Below are 27,667 nucleotides of genomic sequence, written 5' to 3'. Positions count from 1 at the left end.
CTCACACTCACGTAACCATAGAGATGAGGCGAGGACCCTTCTCTCCGGCCCCAGTGTCTTACCAGGTGACCTGGGGTGCCGGCGAGGCCTGGATGGTGCAGGTCAGCAGGACGGTGGTGTGCTCCCAGACGGCGTGGGAGCGAAGTGGGATCCAGAACCAGGGCCCCCGGCCGGAACACAGCTCCCTCAGCTCTTTGGCCTCCCGAACCTTCTCCTCTGTCTGGAGGCAGGAGAAGGGCTGTGACCCCTCTGAGCCTGGGCACCAACTCTCCCCCATCTTCACGGCCACCCCTCCCCGACACCCGGGCTCTGGAGTCAGAGCCACGTGAGCTGGAGCCCCTCAGCAGCATCGGAGAGGCAGGGGGGCCCGTGACCTGTGGAAGCAGCGGGCCTGGGTCACGGCCAAACACTGACACTTCCTAGCTGTGGGACCATAGGCAAGTCCTCAGGTTCCTCTTCTGATAATGACATTCCCCCACCCTCCTGTGGGGCTGGAGTGAGGATTCAATGAGTTAATGTGTGAAAACCATGGGCGTTGCTCTCCTGCCCAGGGAGGGGGGACGGAGCGTGACTTCAACCCCAGACATTTGTCAGGAATAGATTTCCTGGGGGCCCTGGAAAGTGACTTTAGAAGCTCAGTCTCATTTAATTCAAATCTCAGCACAACCACGGGCATCTATTTTGGGGCTGGTACAACCACGGGCATCTACTTTGCAGACGAGAAAGCCTCAGGAGGAATCAGTTCCTTGTCTAAGGTCACACAGCGGGGGGTGAGGGCACCGGGATTCAAACCCAGGTCCACGTCCAGGGCTGGGGTTCTTTCCTGATGTCCAGCTGCTTCTTGAGAAGGGAGTAGAGAGCCCAGCCAGAGTGGCTCAGTGGTTGAGCACCAACCTATGAACCAGGAGGTCATGGTTTGATTCCCGGTCAGGGCACATGCCTGGGTTTCGGGTTCGATCCCCAGTAGGGTGCATGCAGGAGGCAGCCAATCAATGATTCTCTCTCACCATTGATGTTTCTATCTCTCTCTCCCTCTCCCTTCCTCTCTGAAATCAATAAAATATATTTTTAAAAAAGAGGGAGAAGGGGGTAGAGTGAGGTGGGTGGCATGTGATGGGTCCCAGGTCTCAGGCCCCTGGGGTCCCCAGCCCAGCCCCTCACCCGCCGTCTCAGCGCCTTCCGGTCGCGGCTCTGGCGCAGCCGCCACTGGGTCCGGAGGAAGGCGATGTCCGTCCTCTCCAGGTCATTGCCGAAGCCCACGCGCTTCTGCCCTCGCTCCTCCAGCTCCACGGTGGAGGTCTGGCGCCTCAGCTGGGCCTCCCTGTGGCGACAGAGGACCTCAGTGGCTGAGAACCCAGCGTTGGGGAAGGGCGGTGCCATCCCCACGCCCGGCATTGCCACCTGTATTTTACGCTCCTTGAGGACAAGAGCAACTTTTAATCCTGTCTTGCCTCCAAAATACCATGAACGGGTCCTGCTTACAGTAGGTGCATAATAGCTGCTCTCAATATGGTTTGCAAGGCCCTTTCACAAACCATCGTTCTTCCTGTTTTCACTGCAACTAAGTGGACAGGCACTAGTCTCGCCATTTTATTTTTATTTATTATTTATTTTTAATATATTTTATTGATGTCAGAGAGGAAGGGAGAGGGAGAGAGAGATAGAAGCATCAATGATGAGAGAGAATTATTGATCGGTTGCCTCCTGCAGCTGCAGTTTCAACCCGGCAGCTGCTGCTCTGTTTGGGGGTGGGCATGTGCCTGGACCGGGACTCGAACCGCGACCTCCTGGCTCATAGGTCGACACTCAACCACTGAGACACACCGGCCGGGCTAGTTTCGCCATTCAACAGGACAGACACCTGCGGCTCAGAGACTTGCTTCAGGCCAGCCGGGACCAGGACCCAGGCCTCCCAGCCCAGGGCCCGGCCTGCTGATGTTCTCACACTCAGAGGCCGTTCCAGTCTTGGGACTCGTGTCTGAAACTTGGGGCTTCTTTACATGCTCCTCCTCCCCCCGGCCCCTCCCGCACCATGTGCAGCCGGCTGGGGAAGGGTGGACCCCCACCCTCTCTCTCAGAGATGGTCCCTCACGACTGCCTGTGGACTGTGGGCTTTGTGGCCAGACAGCCCTGGGCTTTGACCTTGGTCCAGCCCCTTAGTCTAGATGTGTCGCTCTGGGCAGCTTGAAGCGCAGAGTGGGCGCCCAGGAGGGAGGCGGGGCCTGGACGGGACGGCCCCTCTGAGCCCGGGCTCTCGGAAAGAAAGGCCGCTTGACTTACCAAGACATCTCGTAGGAGGTTGTGAGAGCCAGGGCGGCTGCGAGGGCGTGGTCTGCGGCGCTGAACTGGTACTCTTCCTCACTGCCCAGAAAGAGAGGCGAAGGCCGGGGTGTGGCTGGGGGCCTGGCTGGGGCTCCCTGAGTTTAGGGCTGCAGCTACCCACCTCCGCCCCAGAGGCCAGCAGGCGTGGCTGTGCCTCCCCCTCAGACTGGGGACCCCAGGGGTGGGGCCATGCCTCCCCCTCAGACTGGGGACCCCAGGGGTGGGGCATGGCCGGGGGGGTCCCTGACGCTCCCACCTGCTGCGGAAGGTCCGCCTCTGCACCGAGGAGCCCATGTGCAGGCTGTGCTGCCGCTGCTCCTTCTGCTCCTCCTCCTGGCGGCGTTCCACCCTGTGGACCTCCACGGCCTGGGGGGGCTGGGGCTCCCCCACATTTCCCGCGCTGTGGGGCAGAGTCATGGCTGCGAAAACAACAACCTGCCAAGCCAAGGTTGCAGGGTCACTCCGCCAGGCGTGGGCCCAGCATCTCGGGGAGGTCTGTGGGTGGCGGGGTGGGGGTTCTCTCTCCAGTGGGCAGACGGGAATGGAGGCCTGAGAGGGAGAGGGACTCGCCCAAGGTGACGGCGGCGGACTTTGTGCCCCGGGCCTGGCTTATCCACCACCCCACGCGTTCCCCAGCTGAGTGAGTAGAGCCCCGCTTTGGGGATCAGGCTTCCAGCCGCAACTCTGTCCTTGCCATGCGGTGTGACTGGGGGCAAGGCCTTGCCTTCCCTGGGCCCAGCCTCCCAGATGGTTGATGGCTGTAATGTCCAAGGAGTGTTGTGGGACTCAGGATGGGCAGCTGTCCTTGTTCTGCTCCCCCTGCATTCGCCACACGCAGTCCTACAACCCCCCCCCCCCCCCCCCCCCCCCCCCCCCCCACCGAGCCTTCAGAGCCTTCCCTTACACTGCTGTCCTCACCTGGAGCGTCTTCTCCTCCTGCTGCTTTCCTATTCACACCTCAAAGCCCAACCTGAGCATGCGTCAGTGATCACAAAGGCTGAGTGTGGAGACTCTGGCCCGCCCCCCCCCCCCCCCCCCCCCCCCCGTGATCGCAGCTTCTCATTCCAGTTTACAAGTGTGTGACCTTGGGCAAGACTCTATGACTTGGTTCCTCATCTATAAAATGGGTCTATCGACCTCTCAGGTGGTTGTAAAGGTTTGAGGAGTGCCCAGCGCATAGTAGGTACTATCTAAGTGATAGACACTAGCATCATTTTTCTAAGCGCTGCCGAAAAACTGCAGGCCACGTAGACTTCCCCTCCTCTGATTCCTTTGCACTTTTTATCTGAACTTCACCAGTTAGCTCTGACTCAAAAAATGTCTCCTCTCACCATTCAGTTACTTCACATCTGTATGAAGTAATTGAATGGTGAGAGAAGACAACCTTCAACAAGGTTGTAAATGAGTTACAAGTCGCCACAGCACGTGCTCACTGTGGGCCGGGCCGCATGTTAGGAGTTTTCAGATGCGTGGTTCCCAGGCCCTGCAACAACCCAATCACACGGCGGCACTGCCATCGGCCACTTCACTGTGAGGAGGGGAGTGCTTGCCCACGGCGCTCAGCAGGCGGTGGCGGGGCCACGACTGGCAGCCTGGTCTGCCCCACTCGGAGCTCTCGACCTCTACGCCACGTGTCTACTCAGGGCCAGGCCTGGCCAAGGCTGGGGACACAGTGGGCCACATGGCCTTTCTCCTTGTAAGGGGGCCACAACGGAGTGGGGTCCCCCTTGTGTTCCCGAGGCTCAGGTCTGGGCCCCAGGTGGTGCCCAGTGGGGTTGGATCCAATGGGTCTGAAAGAGGCTCAGGAATCAGGGAGCGAACCCTGGAGGGGAGGTGAGGTGAGGCGGCCCTGCCCTCGCTGCGGTGGGTTCTGTGCTGAGTCCCCTCCCAGAGGCGGCTCCGTGTCCCCCCCCCCCCCCCGCCCGAGGCCCCTCTGAGGCCGAGGCTCTGGGATGCTGGGAGAGTCCCCTGAACGGCTTTGATAGGCTCTCCAGGTGGGGGTTCTGGGGGGGCAGGCCTCTGGCCTGGAAGGGTCCTTGCCCGGCTTGGACCTGATGCAGACCCTGGACAGGAAGAAGCAAGCAGATGAGACTAACACTTCCGCCCGGTGCTGCCTGCTTCCATGAGGCCCAGCTCTGGGGGTCCCTCGAGGGGTGTGTGTGTGTGTGCATGCGTGTGCATGTGCATGTGCATGTGTGTGTGTTCTGACCTGGTGTGAACAGGGCACCTGAGGGACATGTCTCTAAGTTCATGGCATGGCAGGAGGGCCCACTGGCCTCCCCGGGACCTGGGCCTGAGGCCTGTGTGGGGTGTCAGGGGCTCAGGCCGCCAAATGCCACCCTGGTGGGCACTTACTGACGCCTCCCAGTCCCTGACGGCGTGCTCCTTTTGTGTGCCCACAAAGAGCACCCGGGAGAGCCTGGACCACTGAGGGGTGCTGGCCGGGGCCACGGCTGCCCCGAAGCTTCCTTGGCCTCGTGCCGTGACCTCGGCTGAACATAACAGGGCAGCACCCATGGGTTCCCATCTGGTCGCCCCGAGGAAGAGGGTCTGCCTCACCCTGAGAATGGCTGTCTCCCGCTCCTTCCTCCTCACGGCCTAGAGGAGAGCTGTGGGTGTCACCCTGGGTGTGGGGGGCGGCTTTCCCGGGACACCGTGGCCCTGGCCCCACCGCTGAGGTTTCACGTTCCCTGGCGTCCGTGGCTGGCTCCCTTCCCCATGCTCCGTCCCAATTAGCACAGTACGTGGGCCTGGCCCCCATCCCTGACCTCCTGGGCCTCCCCGAAACCAGACGCCCGCTTTAGCGGATGAGCCATCGGTTCTTTTTAAAGCGCTGACTGAGCTCAGGATTAAGCATCAGGAGCCCAGCCTCCCCTGCCCTCTTCCCAGATGCTGTGTCCCTGGTGGGGAGGGGTCTGCGGGGTGAGGGCTGGTGAGAAACCGCCCCCCTTGCCCTCTCCTGGGGGGTGGGGGGAGGCAAAGCTGGGGCTGGAGGTCCTGCCACGTGGCCACTTGCCTCCCAAGCCTCAGCCTGCTTTTGCACGGCCCTCTGAGAGGCAAGGCGAGGGAAAGAGAGGTGCTGGGGTGGGGGGGAGGGGGGAGAGAGGGGAGGGGGTGCAGCTTTGTGCTGGGCCCTGTGGGCGGAGCAGAGACAGCCTGCCAGTCTTTCTGCCCTGGCTCCGCCAGCTTCTAAGAGGCAGGAATTCTGACCTTGTTGCTGAGGAACCGAGACCATTTCTGTCCCGTCTGGCCTCAGTTTCCTGCCAGAGAACCAGGCTGGGTGAGCGCCCTCTGGGTGCTGGGCCTGCAGCCCCTCTGCCCCTGCCATGCAGGCACCCCCAGGTACCCCCAGGGGGCTTTTGTTTCTCAGCTTTCGCATCTCAGAGGGCTCCTCTCAGAAGACCACCCCCCGCCCTGCCACCATACAACGGGGCGGGGGTGGGGTGGAGAGAGACCCTCCCACTTTCCCTGGGTGCTGCCTAAGCACATGTCTACCTTCTCTTTCCAGATCTCCCAGGACACACACCCCCCTCCCACACACACACACCACCAGCCCCACCCCCCACCCCCCCCCACACACATCCTTCACACCCCACACATCACACACACACACCCACCACCACCAGTCCCACACCACACACACACACACACACACACACACACACACACACACACCACACATCACACACACACACCCACCACCACCATCCCCACACCACACACACACACACACCACCCCACACACCCCACTTCCCAGTGAGAAGTGAGGGTCTGGCTTCCTGAGGGTCCCTCCCACCCTGTCCCAGGAGGCGCTCACAGCAGCAGCCGGTCCACTTGGGCGTCTCTGGGGAGGAGATTCCAGAGGACGAGGATGCCTGGTGTCGTCTTGCCCTGGGCTCGGCGGGGACGGGAGGAGAGTGCGATCCCGGAGCCTGCACGGGCCTTAAATATAGCAGCTGAGACAGTGATGACAATGGATGGGGACTGTGAGGGGGGGCGAGGGGGGGCCGCTCCCTCCGGCCAGCACAGCTCGGGCAGCAGCAACAGGTGGAGCTGTCCCCACCCACCGGCCTCCCTGGTGGCTCCTCCTCGCTCACTGCTCACTCGCTCACTCGCTCACTCTCACTCAGCTGGGTCCCTCCTGCCCAACTCCAGCCCCCATGAGAGTGGAAGGAGGGAGCAGCTCGGGCTGGTTGTATGGAAAACGGATCAGGGGAGTCTCTCAGCTGCCGGGAGTTCTGATCTGTTCTCCCCGCACTGACTGGGCCTTGGGGAAGACACCAGCTCCTCTGATCTGATTCCCCTCCTAAAAAATGGGGACAGTGAGACTGGGCACCCAGACTTCGTGAAGACAGTGGAAGGCATGTGCTGGGAAGTTATCACTGGCTAAAATGGAAGTACGTGGCTTTAAAAAAAAAATATTGATTTCAGAGAGGAAGGGAGAGGGAGAGAGAGACAGAAACATCAATGATGAGAGAGAATCATTGATCTGTTTCCTCCTGCACGCCCCCCACTGGGGATCGAGCCCACAACCCAGGCATGTGCCCTGACCAGGAATTGAACCATGACCTCCTGATTCATAGGTCGACGCTCAACCACTGAGCCACGCCAGCAGGGGTATGTGGCTTCTTGTTTCTCTACCACCCCCAGCAGCTACTTGCCCAGCGCCTGTGAGTATGGGGACATGGTATGCCGCTGGGGGACCCTTCTCCCCAGCCTCCCTACACCCGCTCCCTCAATCCTTTTCCCTCACGTTGGTCATTCCTGCCCTTTGCCAGGCCTGGTGGGCACTGAGAAGGCAGACGGGAGTAAGATAAGACCATGATGTGGAGGCATCTGGACCGGGAGCCAGGCAGCTACAACAGGGGAGATGGGGAGGGTACCCCTGAGCCAGGTCTCAGGGGATGAGCAGTCTGGGGAAGGCTGTCCCTGGCCCCGTCCTGGGGCCTCAGGGGCCCAGCAAGACTGTGCCTGCCACTCTTCCTAGTGCCTTAGGGCCTCTCGTTGGAGAGAGAGAGAGAGAGAGAGAGAGAGAGAACACAAGTGATTTCTCAGCCAAAATCCAAAATCTCAGTCTCCTGCTCCCCCCCCCCTTTTTTTTTTTTTTACTTTTTATAAGTATTTTATTTGTATGTTGCTGCCAGTGTATATAAAACAATCATTGTTGTGAAACAGAAATTCATGAAAATTTCTATTAGGTAGATGTTAAGGACTGACAAAAGCAGAAGTTTGTGTAGTAAGGCACATGTTATAGGGTAAGCTTTTTGTACAGGCTTCAGATTTAGCTCTCTTTGAGTATTCACCGATTCAAGAAGAGTGGTTAGAACATCTACATTTTACTACAGAAAGGAGCACGCTTTCTGGGGTCTGAAGGGATTGGCACTTGAAGACACTCCCGTCAGCAGGGGTCACGTTGAGCATTCTGCTGACTGAATTGTTTCAGAGCTGCAGCTGCCTGGCAAACCTTCTCGCGGGTGAGCCCGGCTCCGGCCGGAGCGGTGGACCCACTTTCTTCATGGTGGCGACGCTGGAGGAACCAGACCTGGTGCCGGGCAGGTTGGTCGGTAACGGGTCACCAGTCGTGGGTCCGCGGGGCCAGACAGCGGGGAAGCGACTCGAGGCTGAAAGCCCCTTTCTAAGCATTCTCCCTCCCCCTGACGCAGTGTTAAGAGCATCTTGTGGGGGGACACTGGGCAGCTCTCTCCCATCTTGTATTGAGCCAACCTAAGGGCTTCCCAAGACCCACATGTCGACATTGGCTGTGAGGGTGTGTGGGAAGGTGTACACACAGCAAAGAGGAGCTCAGATCCCATCCAGCAGGAGACCAGCATTTGGACTGGTCCTGCAGCCCTCCCCGCCGCGGCGGCCTGGGGGGCGGGCCACCACTTGCTAGCTGTGTGGCCGTGGGACGTCGCTAGCCATCTCTGTACAGTGGGGGCCACGAATCCTGCCTTGCAATCTGATTGCAAAGATTCATCGAGGAACCTGAAGCCTGCAGCACAGGCCTGGCACCCAGGAGACAGGTGTCTGCGGAATGAGAGCCCCGCGGACACCTGCATGACTCCGGGGCCTCTGAGAGCCTCCAAACCCCAGGGATGGCCCCCTCCTCACAGGAGGCCCTGATGTGCCTTATTGTGAACACAGCCAACCCTTAGGTCGTGAGGCTGAGCGGAGGTTAGACGTGGAGTCGTGCAAATCTTGGTTTAAATCCCAGTTCTGGTACTCATTCACAGACCTGGGCCTTATTATTATTATTTTTTAATATATTTTTATTGATTTTTTACAGAGAGGAAGGGAGAGGGATAGAGAGCTAGAAACACCGATGAGAGAGAAACATCGACCAGCAGCCTCCTGCACACCCCCTACCGGGGATGTGCCCGCAACCAAGGTACATGCCCCTGACCGGAATCGAACCTGGGACCCTTGAGTCCGCAGACCGACGCTCTATCCACTGAGCCAAACCGGTTTCGGCTGTTTCTTTTTTTTTTTGTTTTTTTTTGTTTTTATTAACTTCAGAAAGGGAGAGGGAGAGAGAGATAGAAACATCAATGACGAGAGAGAATCATTGATCAGCTGCCTCCTGCACGCCCCCTACTGGGGATCAAGCCTGAAACACAGGCATGGGCCCTGACCGGAAATCGAACTGTGACCTCCTGGTTCCTAGGTAGACACTAAACCACAAGCCACACTGGCCGGGCAAGGGCTTTGTTTTTTCAATTGGTAAATTGGAGATAAGATCTAAGACAACAGGGAACTTGGCCTGCCTGTCTTATTCGCTGTATCCCTAACCCCAAGAGCAGTGCCTGGCATACAGCTGGGCCCTCGGTGTCTGCTCGTTTAAAGATGAATGGATGAATGAATGAACAAACACTTACCTTGCAGAATGAGTGTGAGGTTACAATGTGTAAAATGTCTGCTATAGTACTAACACTCTTCAAAGCATTTCCTTCTTTCTCCCCCTTCCTTCTCTTCTTCTCCCTCATATTGCCTTCCCTGGGCTTATGCACATGTAGGACAGTCCTTTGACCCCCACTTCACCTACCAACCACCCCGAACCACCTCACCATGTTCCAGACAGCTGATGGCTCTCCTGTGGCCACGTGGAGAGCTGTCTGGCCCAATGCTTCTCCCCACGACCTCCCTTATCCTGCACTCCCTCTATCACTCCTGCACTTCAGGTTATTCCCGGTCACTGTTCTCCTCACACTTACGGGTCAACATGGATCTTCCTCGTGCCCCTCCATCTGCAGAGTGGGCAGGGAATGTGGGCTCAAGCTGCCCGGGAGCAGAGCAGGGGGCTGGGTCTCAGAGCTGTGTCCTCGTCCTGCCAGACCGGCGCCAGCAGGCGAGGCCGGGTTGTTGTTTTTGTCTATCCCGCTTTCTGGAAGGCAGGGCAGGGACAGCAGCAGGGACAAGCCTTGGTGTTGACATCTGGCCACAGCTTCCTGGTCCAGGCTGACACTCAGACTGGGAGGGGCCAGAGCGACCTGGTCTCCGGGGACCTGGGAGGAGCTCCAGTCCCATCGGCCCCTCTGCTGTGGCTGAAAACTCAGGCAACCAACCCCTCTATGTCCTTGGGGTCCAGGGATTGGGAGGCTGGGGGTCTGCAGGCAGCACAGACTGAAATACCACCCAAGTAGCCCTACCCCCATCCAGGGGGTACGATGGGGGTGACTCTAGGGAGGTGATTCGAGGCCATGGACAGGGAAACTGTTGGTATAAGGGCACTATTCCCTCAACATGTCTGAGGTGAATCGCTAAGAATGCTTGTTAAAAATCCGGATTCCCCAGGAGCCATGGATTTAGCGGAAAGGTGTGTGTGTGTGTGGGGGGGGGGGGGGGGGGGGAGGGATGGGGGGGGGCGGCAGGAGGCAGTGGAGGGGAGACTAGGGAAGTTGTATTTTTATTAAGCTCCCAGGGGATTCTCAGGATGAGGCAAGTTTAGGAAACAACCTGGGCAAGTCACCTCCCTGAGCAACATTTCCTCCTTTGCAAATATCAATAATACAAAATGAGTCATCCCCCACTGAAACCGCGGGGCCACATGGCTGAGTTCCTCCTCATCTCCGACAGCTACAGTTCCTTTCCTCCTGGGCTGGGCTCTGCCAGGCCTGGAGGCGGGTGGCAGCTCGGAGATTCCTGCTAATGGGTTCAGGGCCTGGGTCACTCAGGAATGCCCAGGTCCCAGCCCCACTCCCGGGGCCTGGGACACTGCCCTCTAGTGGTTGTGGCTGTAACTGCAGGCCTGGGCTGCCTGCCTAGGAGACCACAGACCTGCGGGTTGCAGCCTGCAGCCTGTCAGGGGAGGGGTCCAGCCTGAAGAGGGTCACAGTACTCGGTCATTCACCTCCCTCCGCAGGCACTCAGACTCCACCCTCAAGAGTCATGGAGTCCTTGGGGCATCTGTCACTGGGAGGAGCTTACAGAGCTTTGTGGCCCTGTGAAGTGGAAGAGAGGTTTATGGCTTTTAATAAGAAAACACCTCTGTGTTGCCCCGTCCCACTTACCTGGTGAGAGCAGTCCAGCTCTGAAGCTGTAGTTCATTACTTAACAAGCCTTTGGCCGAGTTCACCCCAAGCGACAGGAAGCAGACTTGTTTGCAGAGTGGGGAGATGGGGAGCATTCATTAATGTCCACTTAGTGGCTGCTAAGAGGAGAAGGGGCCTGGGGTGCTTGGGAGGGCGGGCCACCCCTCTCTTATGAAGATATTGGGCCTAAACCGGCAACCCTGAAATGTTAAATATTAATTACAAACAGATAAGGACACCACCACCTGGTGCTTGTCGCAGGAGGGGAGGGGGCGTGCCTGGGTTCAGGGGAAGGAGGACACTGTACACTCTCCAGAGGTCACACCGAGGCAGCAGGACGTCGGTCCTGTTTCTCAGGAACGTTCAGATCCGGCTTTGGGACAGGAAGGTGACGGGGACCCCATTGGGCCCTCCCCTCCTTATGGCTCATCCTCCAAGAATCCAAACTGGTGTGCAAAGTCCTTTCTCTTGGTGAGAACAAAAAGCACCAGGTTTGAGCTCCGACCGCGTCACGGGCTCAATGGGGCCCCTGGCTGAGTCCCTTCTCCGCTCGGGGCCTCAGTTTTCTCAGCTGAGACACAAATGGCACAAAGGGTGTACCGGCACCCCGAAAGCACAGAGCAAGGCCCTTTCCCTGCGTGAGCAGACGTGGGGGCAGGAGGGCGAGGAGGCAGGCCCGGGGGCTCCACGAAAAGGGGCCCCCTGAGCGTGCTGACACCCCCAAAACACCTCCCACTTACAACCTCGGGAAGAAGGTTCCATTTGTCCCTGGACCCTGCTTCCGGAAGGCCCTGTGATCCCTCCCATCCCTGGCTTCCTCCACCTCAGAGACCAGTTCCCCTGGCCTGGCCTGGATCAATCCTGGAGGAATCGGGGTAAATTGAGAAAATGCCTGGTCGGAAGCCAACGGGACTGGGGCAGTGGGTCCTGTGCTGTCTGATTAAAAAAAAAAAAAAAATCACAACAGGAAGTAGCTACCATTTATTGGGCACTGCCCCTGAGCCAGACACTATTACGCACTTTACAGACGGTATTTAATTCCGCCCTCACCACTACCCCGTGAGGTAGGAGTTCCCATACCATTTACCAAGGAGGAAGCGGAGGTTTTGAGCGCTGATTCATTTGCTTGAAGTCATCCAGGTGGTAAGCGGTGAGGCTGGAATTTGCACCCAGATGAGCTGAACCCGAGGCTGAGTTTCCAAAGTCGTGAAGTCAGTCCTGCTGTTGGTTGTGTCTCCTTCAGGGGCCATGTGGGCCCGTTTCCTTTCCAACCCGGCTCTCAGGATGGGGTCTGAAACGCCCTCCGCGGGAAGGCCCCCCTCCCGGGGGACCTGCATTTCCCTCGGGGGGCGCAGCCTCTCGCTGAGGAATGAAGTTGGAATGCTGCGACTTCAGGCAGCAGCCCTGGTTGGGAATGAGCCCCAGGCCGCACCCCTCCCTGGAGTCTTGCCATTTGCACCTCGGCAGAAGCGCAGGTTGTTCTGGTCCTGCCCAGCCTGCTGCGAGGCGTCCTTCCCCAGCTCCTTCTCTCACCTGGGGCATCAGAGGGGGCCGACCGCCCTCTCTGTCCAACTAGATTGTGAAGCTGGCCGGGAGCGGGCGAGGAGAGGAGACGTAGGCTCCTAGAGAACCTTGTGCCCAGCGTATTAGGGGCTGGGCCCCAGGAGCCCCCCTGCGTTACCTCCCCTGCGTTACCTCCCCGCACTGACCGTCCGCCTTCCCTGCAGAGCTCTGTGTACACACGCTCTGGCACACACACATGGGCACAGGATGTGCCCGTCACTCCCCATCTGATGTCCTCATCGTGTCTCCCTGCTCCGGCCGTGGCAGGCCCGGCGCCCGCCCCTCCTCTGGTTCCCTCAGGCCCCCACCGAGGCGGGTGGGCTGGGAGTGACGGGATGTGAGGCTGGGCTGGGGGTGAGCGGGAAGCCCCAGGCCGTCCTGCTGTCCACTCAGGGCTCCCACCGCACGGTCAGGGCCAGGCCTCTGAAGAGGGAGTCCAGCTCCGTGGGCTGCTCCGGGGCTGAGGCCCCAGGGGCCTCGCTCGAGGCCTCAGGCTCGGACCCGGGACCATCGTCCTTGGGACACACGAGGGACTCCAGCAGCCCCCCGGGACGTGAGCCCTGGTCCGTGGGACAGCATGGGAGGGAAGGCGTATGCAGAGGGAGGGACACCGGGTGGCCCTCAATCCGGACAGAGGCGAGGAGGGGCAGCTGGCCCTTCAGGTACCCCGGTGTCCCTGGCTCCCCCTTGGGCAGCTCCGTAGTGCCGGGTGCTCTGTCCGTGTCAACGCACAGGCGCTGGGGGAAGGACTTGGCTTCTTGGGGCTCCTCCATGGCCCCGGAAGCCAACCCCTGCAGGGAGAGGTCAGCAGCTGGTGGCTCTTTCTGGCCCTTAGTCCTGAGGGTTTGGGGACTAGAGAGTGTCCCAGGAGGGGAGTCTTTGCCAGATCCTCCCATGCACACCCCATAGGACGGGGGCCAGCTGTCCGGCGCGGCCTGGGGGGTGTAGGAAGAGACGGCCTGCGGAGTGTAGGATGGGGCTTTAGCCTCGGGGGTGACTTGAGGCGTGTAGGCTGGGGGCCCGACCTCCGGGGCAGCCTGGGGCGTGTAGGATGGCGGGGAGCCTGCCTGGGGAGGCGGTGCCTGGGGAGGCGGCGCCCGGGAGGGCTGCAGGGTGGAGAGGTCCGGCTGCCCGAGGTAGGTGATCTCAGGCCGGCTGTGCCGCTGCGGGGCCCCCGGGGGCTCCCTGGGCGCAGACACCATGACCTGGGAGTACTGGGTAGGCTGGGCCAGGCCGCCGGGGCCGCTGAGGTCCAGGACGGGGATCAGCACGTGCTCCTGGATGAACCGCAGAGGCTGGAAGGTCAGGACACGCTGGACGTCCTGCTCGGGGACAACAACAGCCCCCGTTAGGGCCCCTTCCCAGCTCCCCGAGGGCGCCTGGGGGGGAGGGCCCCAGGGGAGGCAGCGGCCACAGCAGGGGCCATCAGGGGCTTTTCGAGTGCATATCCCACAGGTCCCTTCGCCTCCCCGAGGTTCGGCTAAGTGCCGGGCGGGAAGGGCAGGGCTGCCGGCCGGGCGCTGCGGCCTCTCCCGGGGTCTGGGCTCTCTCACAGGGAGGCTCCCGCTGCGGTCTCCCCGGGGGGTAGACAGTCCAGGCAGCAGATGGCATAGATTTGGGGTGGCCTGGGGGTACGCTCTGGAGGTGGTGGCCCACACTGCTTCTTGCTTAGGGGTTTCTAAGGGCCAACGTAGGGGGCGAGGTGGGAACGGAGGGGGGACAGGGGAGACCAGGGGCGTTTTGTAGGAAATGGCTCGTCTGGGCTGTGACAGTGGGCGCGTTGCCCTCGAGCCCCTCAGATGGGCGAGAGCCCCCTGGAGGCCCCGGCCTGGGCTGCGGCCTCTGGGAGGGCCGTTAGCGGATGCAGGGCTGGCGGCCAGACGGGGGCTGCCATGGGACGTGTGTGGCTTACTCGAAAACGGAGAGATTTCGCATTATCATCTGAAATTCTGACTTCTCTTGAAAAAAAAAAAAAAGCTAAGCTCTGGCCCCACTGGGCCCGCGTGGCCAGTGGGTGGAACTGGCTGCCGTTTAGACCGGGCTGAGCTCGGGGACCCCAGCGCCCACCGCCCTGCGGCCCTGCAGGGGCCTGCTCTCGGGTCCCACTCCCCCTGCCTGGACGGGGATGCTCCAGGCTGCATGGTCTTCCCTTCCAAGCCCGCTCTTCCCGACACCCGCCCTTCAGTCGCCCCTGCCAAGCTGGCCTCTCACTGCCAGGGGCCTGGCATGGATTCTGCTCCGTGTGCGGACCCCTGCATTTCAGAGAGACCTGCCCTGGGCCTACGCCCTCGGCGGCTGGGGGTCCTCCCCACCCCTCCCCCTCCTGCCCCAGGTGGGGTGCTCACCAGGGAGTTGGGAGGCTGGGGCGGCTTGGTGACGTATCTGTAGCTCAGGTAACAGAGCCCTGCGACCAGGAAGCCCATGGAGAAGAGGAAGGCCCCGGAGAAGGAGTAGGTCCATGTCCGGTCTGTGTGAGCAAAGAGGCCGGAACGGGGAGGGTGAGGCCAGGGAGGCTGGGTCCATCCGAGCAGCATGGACCAGGGCTTCCCCGCCCCCTCAGGCTGGGCCTCGGAGCCTCTGCTACCAGAAGGGTTGCAAGAGCACAAAGAGAGAGTCTCCTCCCCCTTCCTCCCCCCACCCCCCCGCCCCACCCAGTCTAAATATTCAGAATTTGTCAATCCTGTTTTCCCGCTGTTTGTAAACATGGTCTATGCTCCCACCGTGACCGACATGCTTTTCGTAACGAGCTGGGAGGCCCGGTTGGAATTCCGTTCTCGGGCTCCTTGGGGAACGGTGCGGACAGGTGCGGGGAGCCTGCCAAGGCCCCTGCCCCCCGGCTGCAGCTCACAATGCCAGGGCCTTGCATGGGTGAGGACGCCCCAGCCCACGTGGCCAGGCTCATCCAGGCCCCCAACCAACAGCCAGCAATGGGCACCCTCTGGGCTGAGGTCTGCACGCCAACGGAGTGTCTCCCCTGAGGAGGAAGGACTCCAGAGAGAGCTGCCCGGAGTGGACACAGGCTCGGGGCATTTCCACAGGGAACGTCGGGGTCCAGGGTACTTGGTGTGTCCCAGAGGGGCGGTCACAGGCTCCAGGGGGACTTATCCACTTGGACCTAAGGATCCCTCATCTTGTGGGGAGGGCCACGCCAGAGCCAGGGCTGGGGGGGGGGCCTTCTGAAGCGCCCCCTCTCTCTGATCTGAGGACAGCCTGCCTCCCTGGCGGGGGGGCGGGGAGGGGAGGGAGTGACAAGCACAGGGCTGGGTATTGGGGACCACCTTGCTCAGGAGGCTGCGGGGAAGGAAACAGACGCCTGAGGGCCTTCGTGTGCTCCCTCTCCCATGGTCCCGGCTCCGGGATGGGCACAGCCAGGCAGGCCACACTTCCTGTCACCAGCCCCGGGGGGGGGGGGGGGGGTTGGCGAGGGGATTGGGAGGAAGAAGTCATTGGAGCTTTTAGTCCAAAACGGGCGATTGGCATTATCCAGGGTCCTGACTCTCCAGAGCGCACTCCTGTTCCCGCCCCGTGTGGTTCAGCTGGAGTTGCTGCGCACCAGCTGCCCATGACCTTGGCAGTCACCGTGAGCGCTGCGGACCGGAGCCTCGACGTCTAGCCCACCCCTCGCTCCTCCCCCGGCCTGTGCTCCGGCCGTACCCTGCCCTGCCACATGACACTCCCAGCACGCTCCAGGGAGAAGATATGACCCGACCGTCTCTACGTGACATACCTCATGGAAAACCACTGTCCTTGTGCCAGGACAGGACAGGACATGGAACTTTCCATACGCCGTTTCACCCACGAGGAGACAGGAAGAAAGAATAGAAACAACACTAGCGAGTGGGGGGTTAGTCGTCTGACTCGGCCCCTGAGATGCGGAGCATCCTCCTCTCTGTTGCACAGCCCTCTCTGCTCTACACGTATGAGTGACAGCAGCCAGTGTTTATTGAATTCTTAAACCTGCCATGCCCTGTGCGGGGTGCTCTACTTATGCCATCCCGTCAAACACAGAGAGCCAGGGACACGCCCTGCTTACGTACTAGTATAATGAAGCTGAGTCTCAGAGAGGTTAAGCGACTTGACCAAGGTCACACAGCAATTCAGTGGGAAAGTCAGAATGGACCTGCGTAACTCCAAAGCTCATCCTCATAGACCCAACATCAGGATGCCTCAGTTTCCTCATCTGTAAAAGTTAGATACGGAGTGAGGTGACCCCTAGAGTCCTTTCCAGCGTCAAGATACCAGGATGTTGCGCTGTGACCGTCCCAGATATCCTGAGAGGTAGATCCGGTGGAGATTCTAGGCTCTGGGGATAAGACAGGCCCCAGGAGACGGGGTCAAGGGCAGGACGTAGCACTCTGAAAGGGCAGGAAGGGGGATAAGTGTGCGGTGGAGGCGACTAGCTGCAACCGGAATGGCTAAGGGGTGTTGGAGCTCAGGCTGCAGGGTCCGATGAACCTCATTAGGCTTGCTGAGCAGCTGTGTGGTCACCTTCAGGTTGCTTAACCTCTCTGAGCCAGAGTCCCTCCTTTGTGAAATAGGGATGAGGCTACCCATCTTGCAGGATTGTTATACAAATCAAACGGGATAATGGAGGTGAAGCATTTAACACAGTGCTTGGCCATAGAGTAGGGATTTAATAAATGGTAGGAATTGTTATTAATATACCTTATTTTCGAGAATAAGGTGCTTTCTATGTGCCAGCAGGCAATAGCCAACAAGAAGTGTGATTTATGTAAAAGCGGCATCACATCATGAGCTAGATCAGTGATGGCGAACCTATGACACGCGTAGCCGTTTCTGATGACACGCGGCCGCATGCCGAGGATGAAACATTTGCTGCTCCTGAGGATGAAACATTTGCGACTAGAGTCTTGGAGTTAGTTTTTTCCTCAGAGTGACACACTACCCGAGTTATGCTCAGTTTTTTGGCGAAGTTTGACACACCAAGCTCAAAAGGTTGCCCATCACTGAGCTAGATTATGAGAGAACAAGCCACTGGAAGGATGAGGGAGGAGTGGTCCGCTTGTTGTCAAAAAGCAGGGCGGGGCAGGGGCGGGCCGGGAACGGGTGAGATTTGCCTAGTGTGGGCCAGGGGAGAGGGTCAACGGCCATCTACACGCTCCCCGCTTAGCGCCTGTACCCCTGGTTTCCTTTCTCTACTTTTCCTCTTGCCAAACTCCATTCTGGTCTCCTGAGTGGCCCTGTCCCCAGGGAGGGCGTGCCCCGGGCACGTGGCCAGTGCTGGCTGTTCCACCAGGCAGTCTTCCCCCGACACGCATGCTCTGCGGTGGAGAAATCAGGCTCCTGTGGGCTCTTGGGGCGACTGATGAGTTGAGTTTCCGAACAAAACTGAGGACTAGCCCCGACCTGCGGCCGAGTCTCCCAGCGGCAGTCATACCCTAGGGCCCACGCGGGCAGCCGCCGCTCCTCGGTTCATCAGGACAGAAATCACCGGCTGACATCATTCACCTACTAGTAAACCGGATGACTAAGGTGGCGTCTGGCTCTCCAAATCCAACCCACTGCTATCCCTTTCATCCTCCAAACTCGCTGCGCTGAGCATTACATTCCCATCTGTCTGTGAAAATAAACACCAAAAAGACGTCACCCCGCTCATGAAGAGAGCCGAGTTCCAAGGTGCCGGAGGAAGAGAGCGTGGGGCCATCTCACCGAGCCAGTGACTCAAAGCTATTTCCGTAGCAGCACAACGGGGAGAGTGTGGCCTCCAGAATGAGGCCTGGTTCGATCCCTCAGCACCTGTGTGATCTCGGGCAAGTGACTTAACCACTCTGACCCGCCTCCTCATCTGTCAAGTGAGGGTGATGTCAGGGTTGTGCTTAGTCGTGCCTGGTCCCTGGTTAGCTCGGCACAGATGCTAGCTCTCACTGCTGTTGTTATTATTTGACCCTGGGAGATATTGAGGGACCTTTTTATCTCCTCTGCGCTCCCCCTGCAGATAATCTCCCAGCGTCTGTCCCCGGGGTTAATATTAAGGTGCAGTTGCTTTGCCGGGGTGCACACTATGCAGGCCCGAGAGAGGAAATCCGGACCCAGGCTGGAGGCTGGAGATTAAACACGGGTGATGATAACCCATCAGCTACTGCGTTTGTGGGTAAACAAAGACCGACTTTAATAACCACCCTTCGAAGCTTCTGAGAGCACTGCCCCGCCTCGCCTTGGTTACAGGGAGGAAAGCGCACAGTCAAGACTTGAATTCAGGAGCCCCGCCTCCCTCGGGCGCCAGCCACACTCACCTGGCAGTGTCCTCACGCGGCACATGTAGGGGGCACTCTCTTTGGACCAGGTTGGAACAATAATGGTGATGGTCCCAAGGAACTCCGTGTCAGGGGTCAGGCCAATGAACTCGTATTCTCTCTGCTTGCCTCCAAGGTTCTGAAATTGGCAGGGGACCCAGAGTGACTCCTCTTATACACCGACCTTCCCACGGAGCCCAGGTCGCCTACACGTCTCACACCGCCGCCTGGGTTACTGCACTTAGTGCATGGGCACCACCAGCTCCCAAACCAGAAAGGGCGGCCAGTCTGCCGGGCTCCGTCCCCATCCCCCTGCCTCCTGCTTTATCCCCAAACCTAGTCAGTCACCAAGCCCCACATGCTCTCACTTAGGAGAGTGTCTGGTACATAGTAAGCACTCAGTAAATACTAGCTGCTGTTATCACCACTACCTGACCACCACCACCAGCACCATCATCACCATCACTGCTACCACCACTACCATTACTGCTAGCACTGCCATCATCACCACTACCTGACCACCACCACCAGCACCGTCATCACCATCACTACTACCACCACCACCACCACCACCAGCATCATCACCATCACTGCTACCACCACCACCATCACCACTACCTGACCACCACCACCACCACCACCACCAGAAGCATCATCACCATCACTGCTACCACCACCACCATCACCACTACCTGACCATCACCACCACCAGCATCATCACCATCACTGCTACCACCACCACCATCACCATTACCTGACCACCACCACCACTCACTACCACCACCAGCATCATCATCACCATCACTGCTACCACCACCACCATCACCACTACCATGACCACCACCACCAGCACCATCATCACCATCACTGCTACCACCACCACCATCACCACTACCTGACCACCACCACCACCACCACCACCACCACCACCAGCAGCAGCATCATCACCATCACTGCTACCACTACCACCATCATCACTACTATAACAACCACCACCATCACCACTACCATGACCACCACCATCACTGCTACCACCACTACCATGACCACCATTACCATGACCACCATTTCCATAACCACCATCATCACTACCATCACCACCACCACCACCACCACCACCATCACCACCACTACCTTGAGTGCAGAAATAGTCAATGGAATTATGAATTAGTGGCACATGCTGGTGGGAAATACCACATATTTTCTGAATACAAAAGGAAATAACTTGTGTATTGTTTGACAATTCATGCCCTTGCCTTGCATCTCTCATTATCACAGATCTTAAGGCACTGCCTGTATCCAGTTCCCACAAATAGTGGAGAACCAGCCAAAAGAAATGCAGTGGTAGCGGCGGATTCCAGCATTACCGGAAGGGGACACCGGAGGATGTTAATAGAGGTTGTTCCCCAGAATGTCAGAAGACATTAGGCAAAAAGTTAAGAAAACCAATATTGTGCAAAATAAAAGGTCAAATACATTTGGGAGAAGTTGTGTCAAACACAAATTGGAACTGGGGTCTTGGGTGCGCAGGACTTGTCAGAGACTTTAGCGTGCTATTGTGTATGTGACTCCACTGGGGAGAGGCTGTGGACATGGGTTGGGAAATGCTAATTGATGTAACACATCTCCTTCCTCCTTAAAGCAATGCAGATCGAGCTGAGAGGGAAGTGGGTCTCCCAGGCAGGGAAGGACGAGGGTGGCACATGTAGTAGCCATTTATTTACCATTTGGTAGGTTTGGTTGATGTGGAGGTCTAAGCGGTAGAACAGGTCATGGAAGATGTCCTCCAGGGTCAGCCGGTGGCCATCCCGGTCCCGGAGGGGCGTGGAGGTGGGATGGATAATCATCTGGATGGATCTCACCGCGGGGATACAGGTCACATCAGGTGGCTTGATGGTAGCTGGAAAAAGGGAGCGAGGAAGGAAAAGAAAGAGATTGGAACCAGCCAGTAGTGCGTGAGGCTGCCCTGGACCACGGGAAAGGTCTGCTTCCCTGCTCCTCCCACGCCAGCCCCAGCTACACGTGACCTCCTGGCTCATAGGTTGACTCCCAAACAGGCGAGAAAAGAGAAGTTCTGCAAGCAGCTGGCGTTTGGGTTTAAGGATGGCAAAGGGGTGACCAAGAGTGAGCAGGAAGATCTCGGGGAGAGGGACACTGGCCCTTAGGTGGTTGATCATGCCTTTGGCTCAGCACCCCTACATCCTGGGCCCTTCACCCCAGCTTGAGCCTGCCTGGAGCACCCTTCCCCCTAGCCTCCTGGCAGACAGCGTTAGGGACTGATGATGGTTCAACGACATGTTTGGGGTGCCCAATATTATTGATTCAGCTCCATGGCCAGGTCTAAGAGTTTAGTCTTTCTCCAGACAGACTTTCTAAATAGCCAAAGGGCCTTGACTGGTTTACAGACCCCTTTGGCAATTGAATGAATGCAATGGTTCTTCTCTCCTCTAAAATGGACATATGCAAAAAACTTGCCCTCAACTTCAGGGATTCATGAACCCCACTTCCCCTAAAGCTAATTTATGAAAGCCCTCAAGGGTCCATTGACCTCCAAGATCAAAAGCATCTGAGCCAAAAGAATGTTCACTTCAGTGTTTATAAAACTGAAAAACTGAGTTAAATGTCTTCAAAAGTGAATTATGGAAGTAAGTTAAGGTACCTGTATAGAATGGATCCTTTTTAAAAAATGTATTTTTTATAGATTTCAGAGAGGAAGGGAGAGACAGAGAGAGAGAGAGAGAGAGAGAGAGAGAGAGAGAGAGAGAGAGAGAGAAGAGAGAGAGAGAGAGAAAGAGAGAGAGAGGAGCATCAATGATGACAGAGAATCATTGATTGGCTGCCTCCTGCACGCTTCCCACTGGGGATCAAGCCCACAACCCAGGCATGTGTCCTGACTGAGAATCAAACCGTGACCTCCTGGCTCATAGGTTGACCCTCAACCACTGAGCAACACCAGGCCTAGGATGGATCATTTTTAGCAGTGAAATATCATGCTATGAAAAAATATTTAATGGGCATGAGCAAATAAATGCCCAGGATACCACTATATGAAAAACAAGCAGCCAGATTATCAAGGAGTTAGCAACTGCGGTTATGTTTAAATGTTCAGATTATCTGGGGTTACTGTTGTGTTTCTTTGTGTATTTCTATATTTTCAACAATTTCTATAATAAACATGTATTGATTGAACAAGACAAGAAAAGAATAAAATAGCTTGTTTAATTTTTTATTTTCTTAAGAAAACCATGTGGTTGTTGAGTTAGTAAACATTGTCACCTGCTTAACTAGCAATGGGAATTTGCCAAAGCATACTCCTTCCTTCCTTCCTTCCTTCCTTCCTTCCTTCCTTCCTTCCTTCCTTCCTTCCTTCCTTCCTTCCTTCCTTCCTTCTTTCATCACTTACAAATGGAGCATTTCCCATGTGCCAGGCACCATGCTAAAGTCGGGGAATACGGTGAATTCCACACCCACACGCCCTCACGGAGCTCACGTGTCAGCGGTGGAGGCCGGTGATATGCAGGGAAGCAAAAAGGAACTGAAGATCGGGATATGAGCGATGAGGACAATGAACAGCTAATTTTGATAAAGAATACCAGGTGGTGACCTTGTAAAACCAGGTGGGGGGCAGGGCGTGGGGATGCTCACATAGGAGGTGATGTGGAAGCTGAGATCAGGCTCAGGATTGGAACAGAGTCAGAGGAGGAGTGTGTGGGCGGGGGTGGGGTGGGGGGACCAAGTTCAGAGGCCTGGGGCGTCGTCGAGAGATGAAGGTGGCCTGAACCAGAGGGTGTGGGATGGAGATGAGGATGAACCACCCCCCGGGGGAAGTTCTCCATCAGGATGCCTTCCCTAAAAGCCACCTCCCTCGCAGCCCCGCTCCCCACCCATGAAGGCAGAGCCCTCCCGGGCCCCCCGGTAATAAGAGGGGCTCCTACTCACTGTGTTGCAGTGAGCTGAACCGCTCGGTCATCTTGGTGGCTGACCGGCCTCCCACGCCGGTGGCCGTCACCCTGGCGTAGTAGAGCTCCGTGAGGCTGCCCGTCTCCATGGTCAGGTTGCAGAATTTCCGGGTGATCCGCTGGCAGCCCTTCTTCGCCAGCCACTCTACCTCTCCGTACCTGCGGGCCGGGAGGGGCCGAGCACACCTTGCATGAATAGGCCTGGTGTCAAGCCTGTGGTTTATTAAGAATGATAACGATATCTAATATTTACTTAGCATGTTCTGTGTCCCAGGCCTTTTATGTGGATGATTTGTTAGTCCTCACATCGATCCCGTGAGATTCAGACATTATTCTCGCTCCTTTTCAAATAAGGAAGCTGGGGCTTAGGAGTAAATTATGCCCAGGTGTTGTTGTTTGTTTTTTTTTTTTAAATATATTTTATTGATTTTTTACAGAGAGGAAGGGAGAGGGATAGAGAGTTAGAAACATCAATGAGAGAGAATCATTGATTGGCTGCCTCCTGCACAGCCCCTACTGGGGATGTGCCCGCAACCAAGGTACATGCCCTTGACCGGAATCGAACCTGGGACCTTTCAGTCCTCAGGCCGACGCTCTATCCACTGAGCCAAACCGGTTAGGGCGCCCAGGTGCTTGAAGCATGCTTCAGGGGACCAGGATTTGAGCCCAGCCGGTCTGAATCCACATTCTGGGCTCATTGTCACCATAACCCATTGGGGCAGGCACTATCACCCCACTTTACAGATGAGGGAACTGAGGCTCAGAGAGGGGGAGTGACTTGCCACAGGATGGAGTGGCAGGACCAGGAATGAAAGCTGGGTTTGCAGACCCCTGAGCCCATGCCAACCTGCCTTCCCTGTGGGGGACCGAGGGCATAGGTACCAAGGGGTGGGCACAATTTTGTGTTGGCTTAGTCTCACCAATAATAATAAAACAATTATTTGCGGGACACCAGTGTCCATGACTATCCACCTAACAACCTTATGACGAAGGTACTATCGCTATTCTTACTTTATGGATGGGGAAACTGAGGCTTGGCGTGGTTACCCAATTGTCCAAGGTGATATAGGTGAGGGCTGGCATTCAAACCAGACCCATACTTTTAACCATGATTTCCTCCTCCCTCTGCAAAAGAATCAAAGAGCAGAGCTACATTGGGGGGCAAAGCACCAGTCGGCGGGGCGGGGGGGGGGGCACGTGGAAGGGGGCGTTTTCCTGGAGGGGCTGGTTTCAGAGCAGGGTCAGAAGAGGTCATGTTGGGAGGGAAGCCTACGTCTTATACTCGACGCTGTAGACTGTGTCTGGGGCGCTCTCCAGCCCGCTGTCCCACGTCAGGATGTTTTCGAAGTTGCTGGACTGGAATGTCACGCGCTGGAGAAGATCTGAGGTGTCTTCAGCAATGTGAGCTGCAGGAAGGGGGAGCAGGGTGAGCAGAAGGCCCGTGCACCCCGCCCTCCCCCCCCAGCACAAAGTGTCCAAGGAGGGGGAGTGAGAAACAGCACCCGCCCCCTCACCAGAGACTGTGCTCACGGACCATCGCTGCTCTCCGTCACTTCTTCGTTTCCTTTATTTATTTTTAAAATATATTTTATTGATTTTTACAGAGAGGAAGGGAGAGGGATAGAGAATCAGAAACATCCATCAGCTGCCTCCTGCACACCCCCAGCTGGGGATGTGCCTGCAACCAAGGTACATGCCCTTGACCGGAATCGAACCCGGGACCCTTCCGTTCGCAGGCCGACACTCTATCCACTGAGCCAAACCGGTTAGGGCCTTAGTTTCCTTTTTATTGAGCTATAATTCACATTCTGTAAAAGTCACCATTTAAAGTGCACAAGAGAATGGTTTTTTAAAGTATATTATAAAACTGTGCAACCATTACCACTATTAAATGCCAACCATTACCACTAGCACGTCACCCTGTGTCCATTAGCAGTCTACTTTCCATTCCTCCCCTTTCCCATGCTTAGGCTACCACTAACCCGCTTCCTGCCTCTACAGATTTGCTATTTGGACTTTTTATATAAATAGTTCTACAGCATGTGGCCTTCATGTCTGACTTCTTTCATTTAGCACAATGTCTTCAAGGTTCATCCATGCTATAGCATGAATGAGTGCTGAGTAATATGCCATTGTATGGATATACTGTATTTTGTTTATCCATTCATCAGTCGATGGACGTTGGTATTGTTTCCACTTTTTGGTTTTTGTGACTAACGCTGGTGTGAACATTTGTATACACATTTCGAAACGGACATGTGTTTTTAGTTCTCTTGGGCTTTCAGCTAGAAGTGGAATAGCTGTGTCTTATGGTGACTCTATGTTTAAGTTTTTGAAGAACTGCCAACCTGTTTTCTGAAGTGGCTGCACCATCTTACATTCCCACCACCAATGTCTGAGTGGTCCAATTATTCCACATCCTTTCCAACACTTGTTGTTATCTCTCATTCACTTCCTTTTTAAAAATATATTTTTTATTGATTTCAGAGAGGAAGGGAGAGGGAGAGATAGGAACATAAATGAGGAGAATCATTGATCGGCTGCCTCCTGTACGCCCCCCTACTGGAGATCAAGCCCGCAACCCGGGCATGTGCCCTGACTGGGAATTGAACTCAGGACCCTTTGGTCCACAGGCCGATGCTCTGTCCACTCAGCCAAACTGGCTAGGGTGCTCTCATTTGCTTCATAACACCACCTGAAGTTGGTATCCTCACTCATACTTTAGAGATAGTCAACTTAGACGTCTAAGAAGTAACTTGCCCAAAGTCAGTAATTTCAATCAAAGATAAAGAAGATGTTTGTAAATTCCTGCCTCTCTGCTAGCCAAACCAATCCCTGTCCACCTACTATCTGCCTTCTTAGGAAGGCAAAGGCTCTATTGAGGTCAGAACAGAGAGCGGCTTCCAGTGGGGTAGTAAGGTCAAGGGCAGGAAAGAAAGAGGTTGGGATTTGAGAGAAGGCCAAGGTCTGTCGGGGTGGGGGGAGGGGGGCCTTAGCCTCCCGTAGTGAAGGGGTAGGGTCTGCAGTGCGAAGATGGCTCACTGTCCTGTGGGCTGTATGGGTTGAGGGAAGGCAGGTGGCTGAGGCTGGGGCATGCTCAGGAGGCCATGGCCCCGGTTGGGTGGAGTTCCCACCACTAAGGAGGGAACTGAAGTTGGCTCCCTGAAATGGGGTGGCTGGACCTTGGCCGGGCCCCCTCTTTTAGGAGGTGTCAAGAGCTAACAAGTTCTCCCCTCTCCTCCCACCCCACTCATTCCTTTTCCTCCTCAGATGCATCGTCCGTTCCTCAGCCTGTGTCACGTCTACACTTCCCGGATGAAAGTCTACATTGTGAAATCCCGGGGAAACCTGTGTTGCAGAGGCTGACAAACTGTAGATTTTATAAAAGAAAGTTTGCACATTTTAATGAATAAATAATTTTATGTCAACCAGATGGGAAGCTGAGGAAAAACAAACAAACAAACAAAGGCAATTCAACATGCTCTGGAATCAGCCCGAGAAAGCTGGGGTGAGCGAACCCGGGTCCCCGGAGTGACCTTACCAACTCTTACCAACCTCCCAGGGACTGCTTCCGCTGGGTTCCCTGTCTTAAAGGGCCAGGAGCCTCCATGGCTCCCAACCAGAACGGGTGGGGGTCTAAAGGAACACGTCTTGGTGTCTCTTGAGGATGCGTATCTTCCCAGCTTATCAAAGGCCCGGTGTGCTGGGCCTGGTGTGATGGCAGGGAGAGAAGAGACTGGAGGGGCCGGGGCAGCAGCTGGGAACACTGCGGGTCCCGTCAGCACTGGCCGGGAAGCTCTGGCCCTTCGTGGGCTCATCCTGCTCTTGAACGGCAAGGCCTTGCCCAGGCCATCTCCCCCTCTCCAGCAAGGACTATGCTTTTACTTCCTGAGAAAGTTCCTTGAATTTTATTAAGCTTCTTAGAGAGCAGACACACTCTAGGATCTCACGCATCTGCCAGGAAGTTCTCCTTAAGGATGAATCAAAACATCCACCAGCCCCGCCGGGCGACTCAGTTGGCCGGAGAGTCATCTTGTGCGCCAAAAAGGGTTGCAGGTTCAATTCCCAGTCAGGGCACAGACTTAGGTTGTGGGTTCGATCCCCGGTTGAGGCACATATGGGAGACAACCGATCAGTGCTTCTCTCTCACATTGATGCTTCTCTCTCTCTCCCTCTCCCTTCTTCTCTCTCTCTCAAATCAATAAAAACATATCCTTGGGTGAGGATTTTTAAAAATCCACCTAATTGTATTTGAAAACTATGCCCTTTCATCCCCTTTGGAAAGGGCCAGGTGCTTTAGGACCTGTTCATGCTGCACACTTGGCCACTGTGGGAGAAAATGCTCTTTCAGCTCTAGTAAGGAATGGAAGAGGCCCCTTGGGGTGTGGAGGGAGGCCGGGGTTTGCCCACCCCGTCCCAGTGTGCAGCTCAGTCCCAGCAGAGAAGAAACTGAAACTGGCTGTCCTGGGCCAGGCAGGGTGCAGGGAGATGCCCCTGAGCACTGGCTCCCGGGGCAGGTGGGGGCCACAGAGCGATGGGCACTCACCGGCCAGGGATCCCGCAGCCAGGATGGTCAGTAGCGTCCTCATCGGGCCGCCGCCGGGCATACAACCCTCTTGGCCTGCCCTCTAGGCCAAGCGCCGAGGGAGGCTGGGAAGCTTTGCCGCCTTGGCAGCTGGCTCCACCCGGCTCAGGGCTCAGGGCTCAGGGCGGGGCCAGCCGGGGAGGGTGGGACCTGAGCAGTGGGGCGCGGGTACAAAGGTGCCTGGTGTGGGTGCTTCGGAATTCCAGGTCCTGGGTGGGAGTGAAGGGAGTTCCTTTCCTAGATGCAGAAAGTAGCAATGGTGACGGGCCGGCCTGTTTATCTGGTCTGGTGGCTGATTCACCCCAGGACTCTTCAGTGGTTATCAAGGAGCTGAGAGGCAGGAAAGGCAAAGAGAATGCACGCCATATGCCTTATCAGAGAGCAATTGGCACGGTGTAGCAAAAGCCTGGAGCGTGTGCATGTTGCCCCAGTAGTTCCATTTCCAGGGGTTTCCCC

General features: G+C 56.8%; 2 protein-coding genes across 3 annotated transcripts in view; both read right to left on the bottom strand.

Annotated features, from left to right (window-relative positions):
- Positions 1-10,885, bottom strand: part of MYOM3 (myomesin 3) — a 56,828-nt gene extending 45,943 nt beyond the window's left edge. The window contains exons 1-5 of one of the 2 annotated variants that reach the window (XM_079776707.1): positions 10,830-10,885; positions 2,579-2,757; positions 2,281-2,361; positions 1,162-1,321; positions 63-220 (exon numbers count right to left, since the gene is read on the bottom strand). In XM_079776707.1, coding sequence (XP_079632833.1) covers positions 63-220; positions 1,162-1,321; positions 2,281-2,361; positions 2,579-2,739 — 560 coding nt within the window. In that variant the 5' untranslated portion in view covers positions 2,740-2,757; positions 10,830-10,885. Of the gene's footprint in view, positions 1-62; positions 221-1,161; positions 1,322-2,280; positions 2,362-2,578; positions 2,758-6,139; positions 6,249-10,829 lie in introns of those variants that run through there. The other variant, XM_079776706.1, reaches the window with a different exon arrangement.
- A 972-nt stretch (positions 10,886-11,857) lies between these two features.
- Positions 11,858-27,306, bottom strand: IL22RA1 (interleukin 22 receptor subunit alpha 1). The gene is made up of 7 exons (XM_079778420.1): positions 27,173-27,306; positions 23,900-24,032; positions 22,607-22,785; positions 20,392-20,567; positions 18,668-18,806; positions 14,759-14,880; positions 11,858-13,735 (listed from the first exon to the last, which is right to left on the bottom strand). Exons 1-7 carry the CDS (start codon positions 27,231-27,233, stop codon positions 12,803-12,805), a joined length of 1,743 nt encoding a protein of 580 aa, XP_079634546.1. The 5' UTR covers positions 27,234-27,306; the 3' UTR covers positions 11,858-12,802.
- Between the last annotated feature and the right edge of the window lie 361 nt (positions 27,307-27,667).

Source organism: Cnephaeus nilssonii, assembly GCF_951640355.1.
Source record: "Cnephaeus nilssonii genome assembly, chromosome: 7".
Lineage (NCBI taxonomy): Eukaryota > Metazoa > Chordata > Mammalia > Chiroptera > Vespertilionidae > Cnephaeus > Cnephaeus nilssonii.
Note: the sequence above shows the minus strand (reverse complement) of the source record. Positions and strands in the feature narration are given on the sequence as shown.

Coding starts and splice junctions, on each gene's coding strand:
- IL22RA1 (XM_079778420.1), bottom strand. CDS start 27,233: ATGCCCGGCGGCGGCCCGATGAGGACGCTACTGACCATCCTGGCTGCG. Junction 22,786..23,899: donor TACAGCGTCGAGTATAAGAC/GTAGGCTTCCCT, acceptor CCCGGCCCGCAG/GTACGGAGAGGTAGAGTGGC. Junction 14,881..18,667: donor CCGCGTGAGGACACTGCCAG/GTGAGTGTGGCT, acceptor TTGCTCACACAG/ACCGGACATGGACCTACTCC.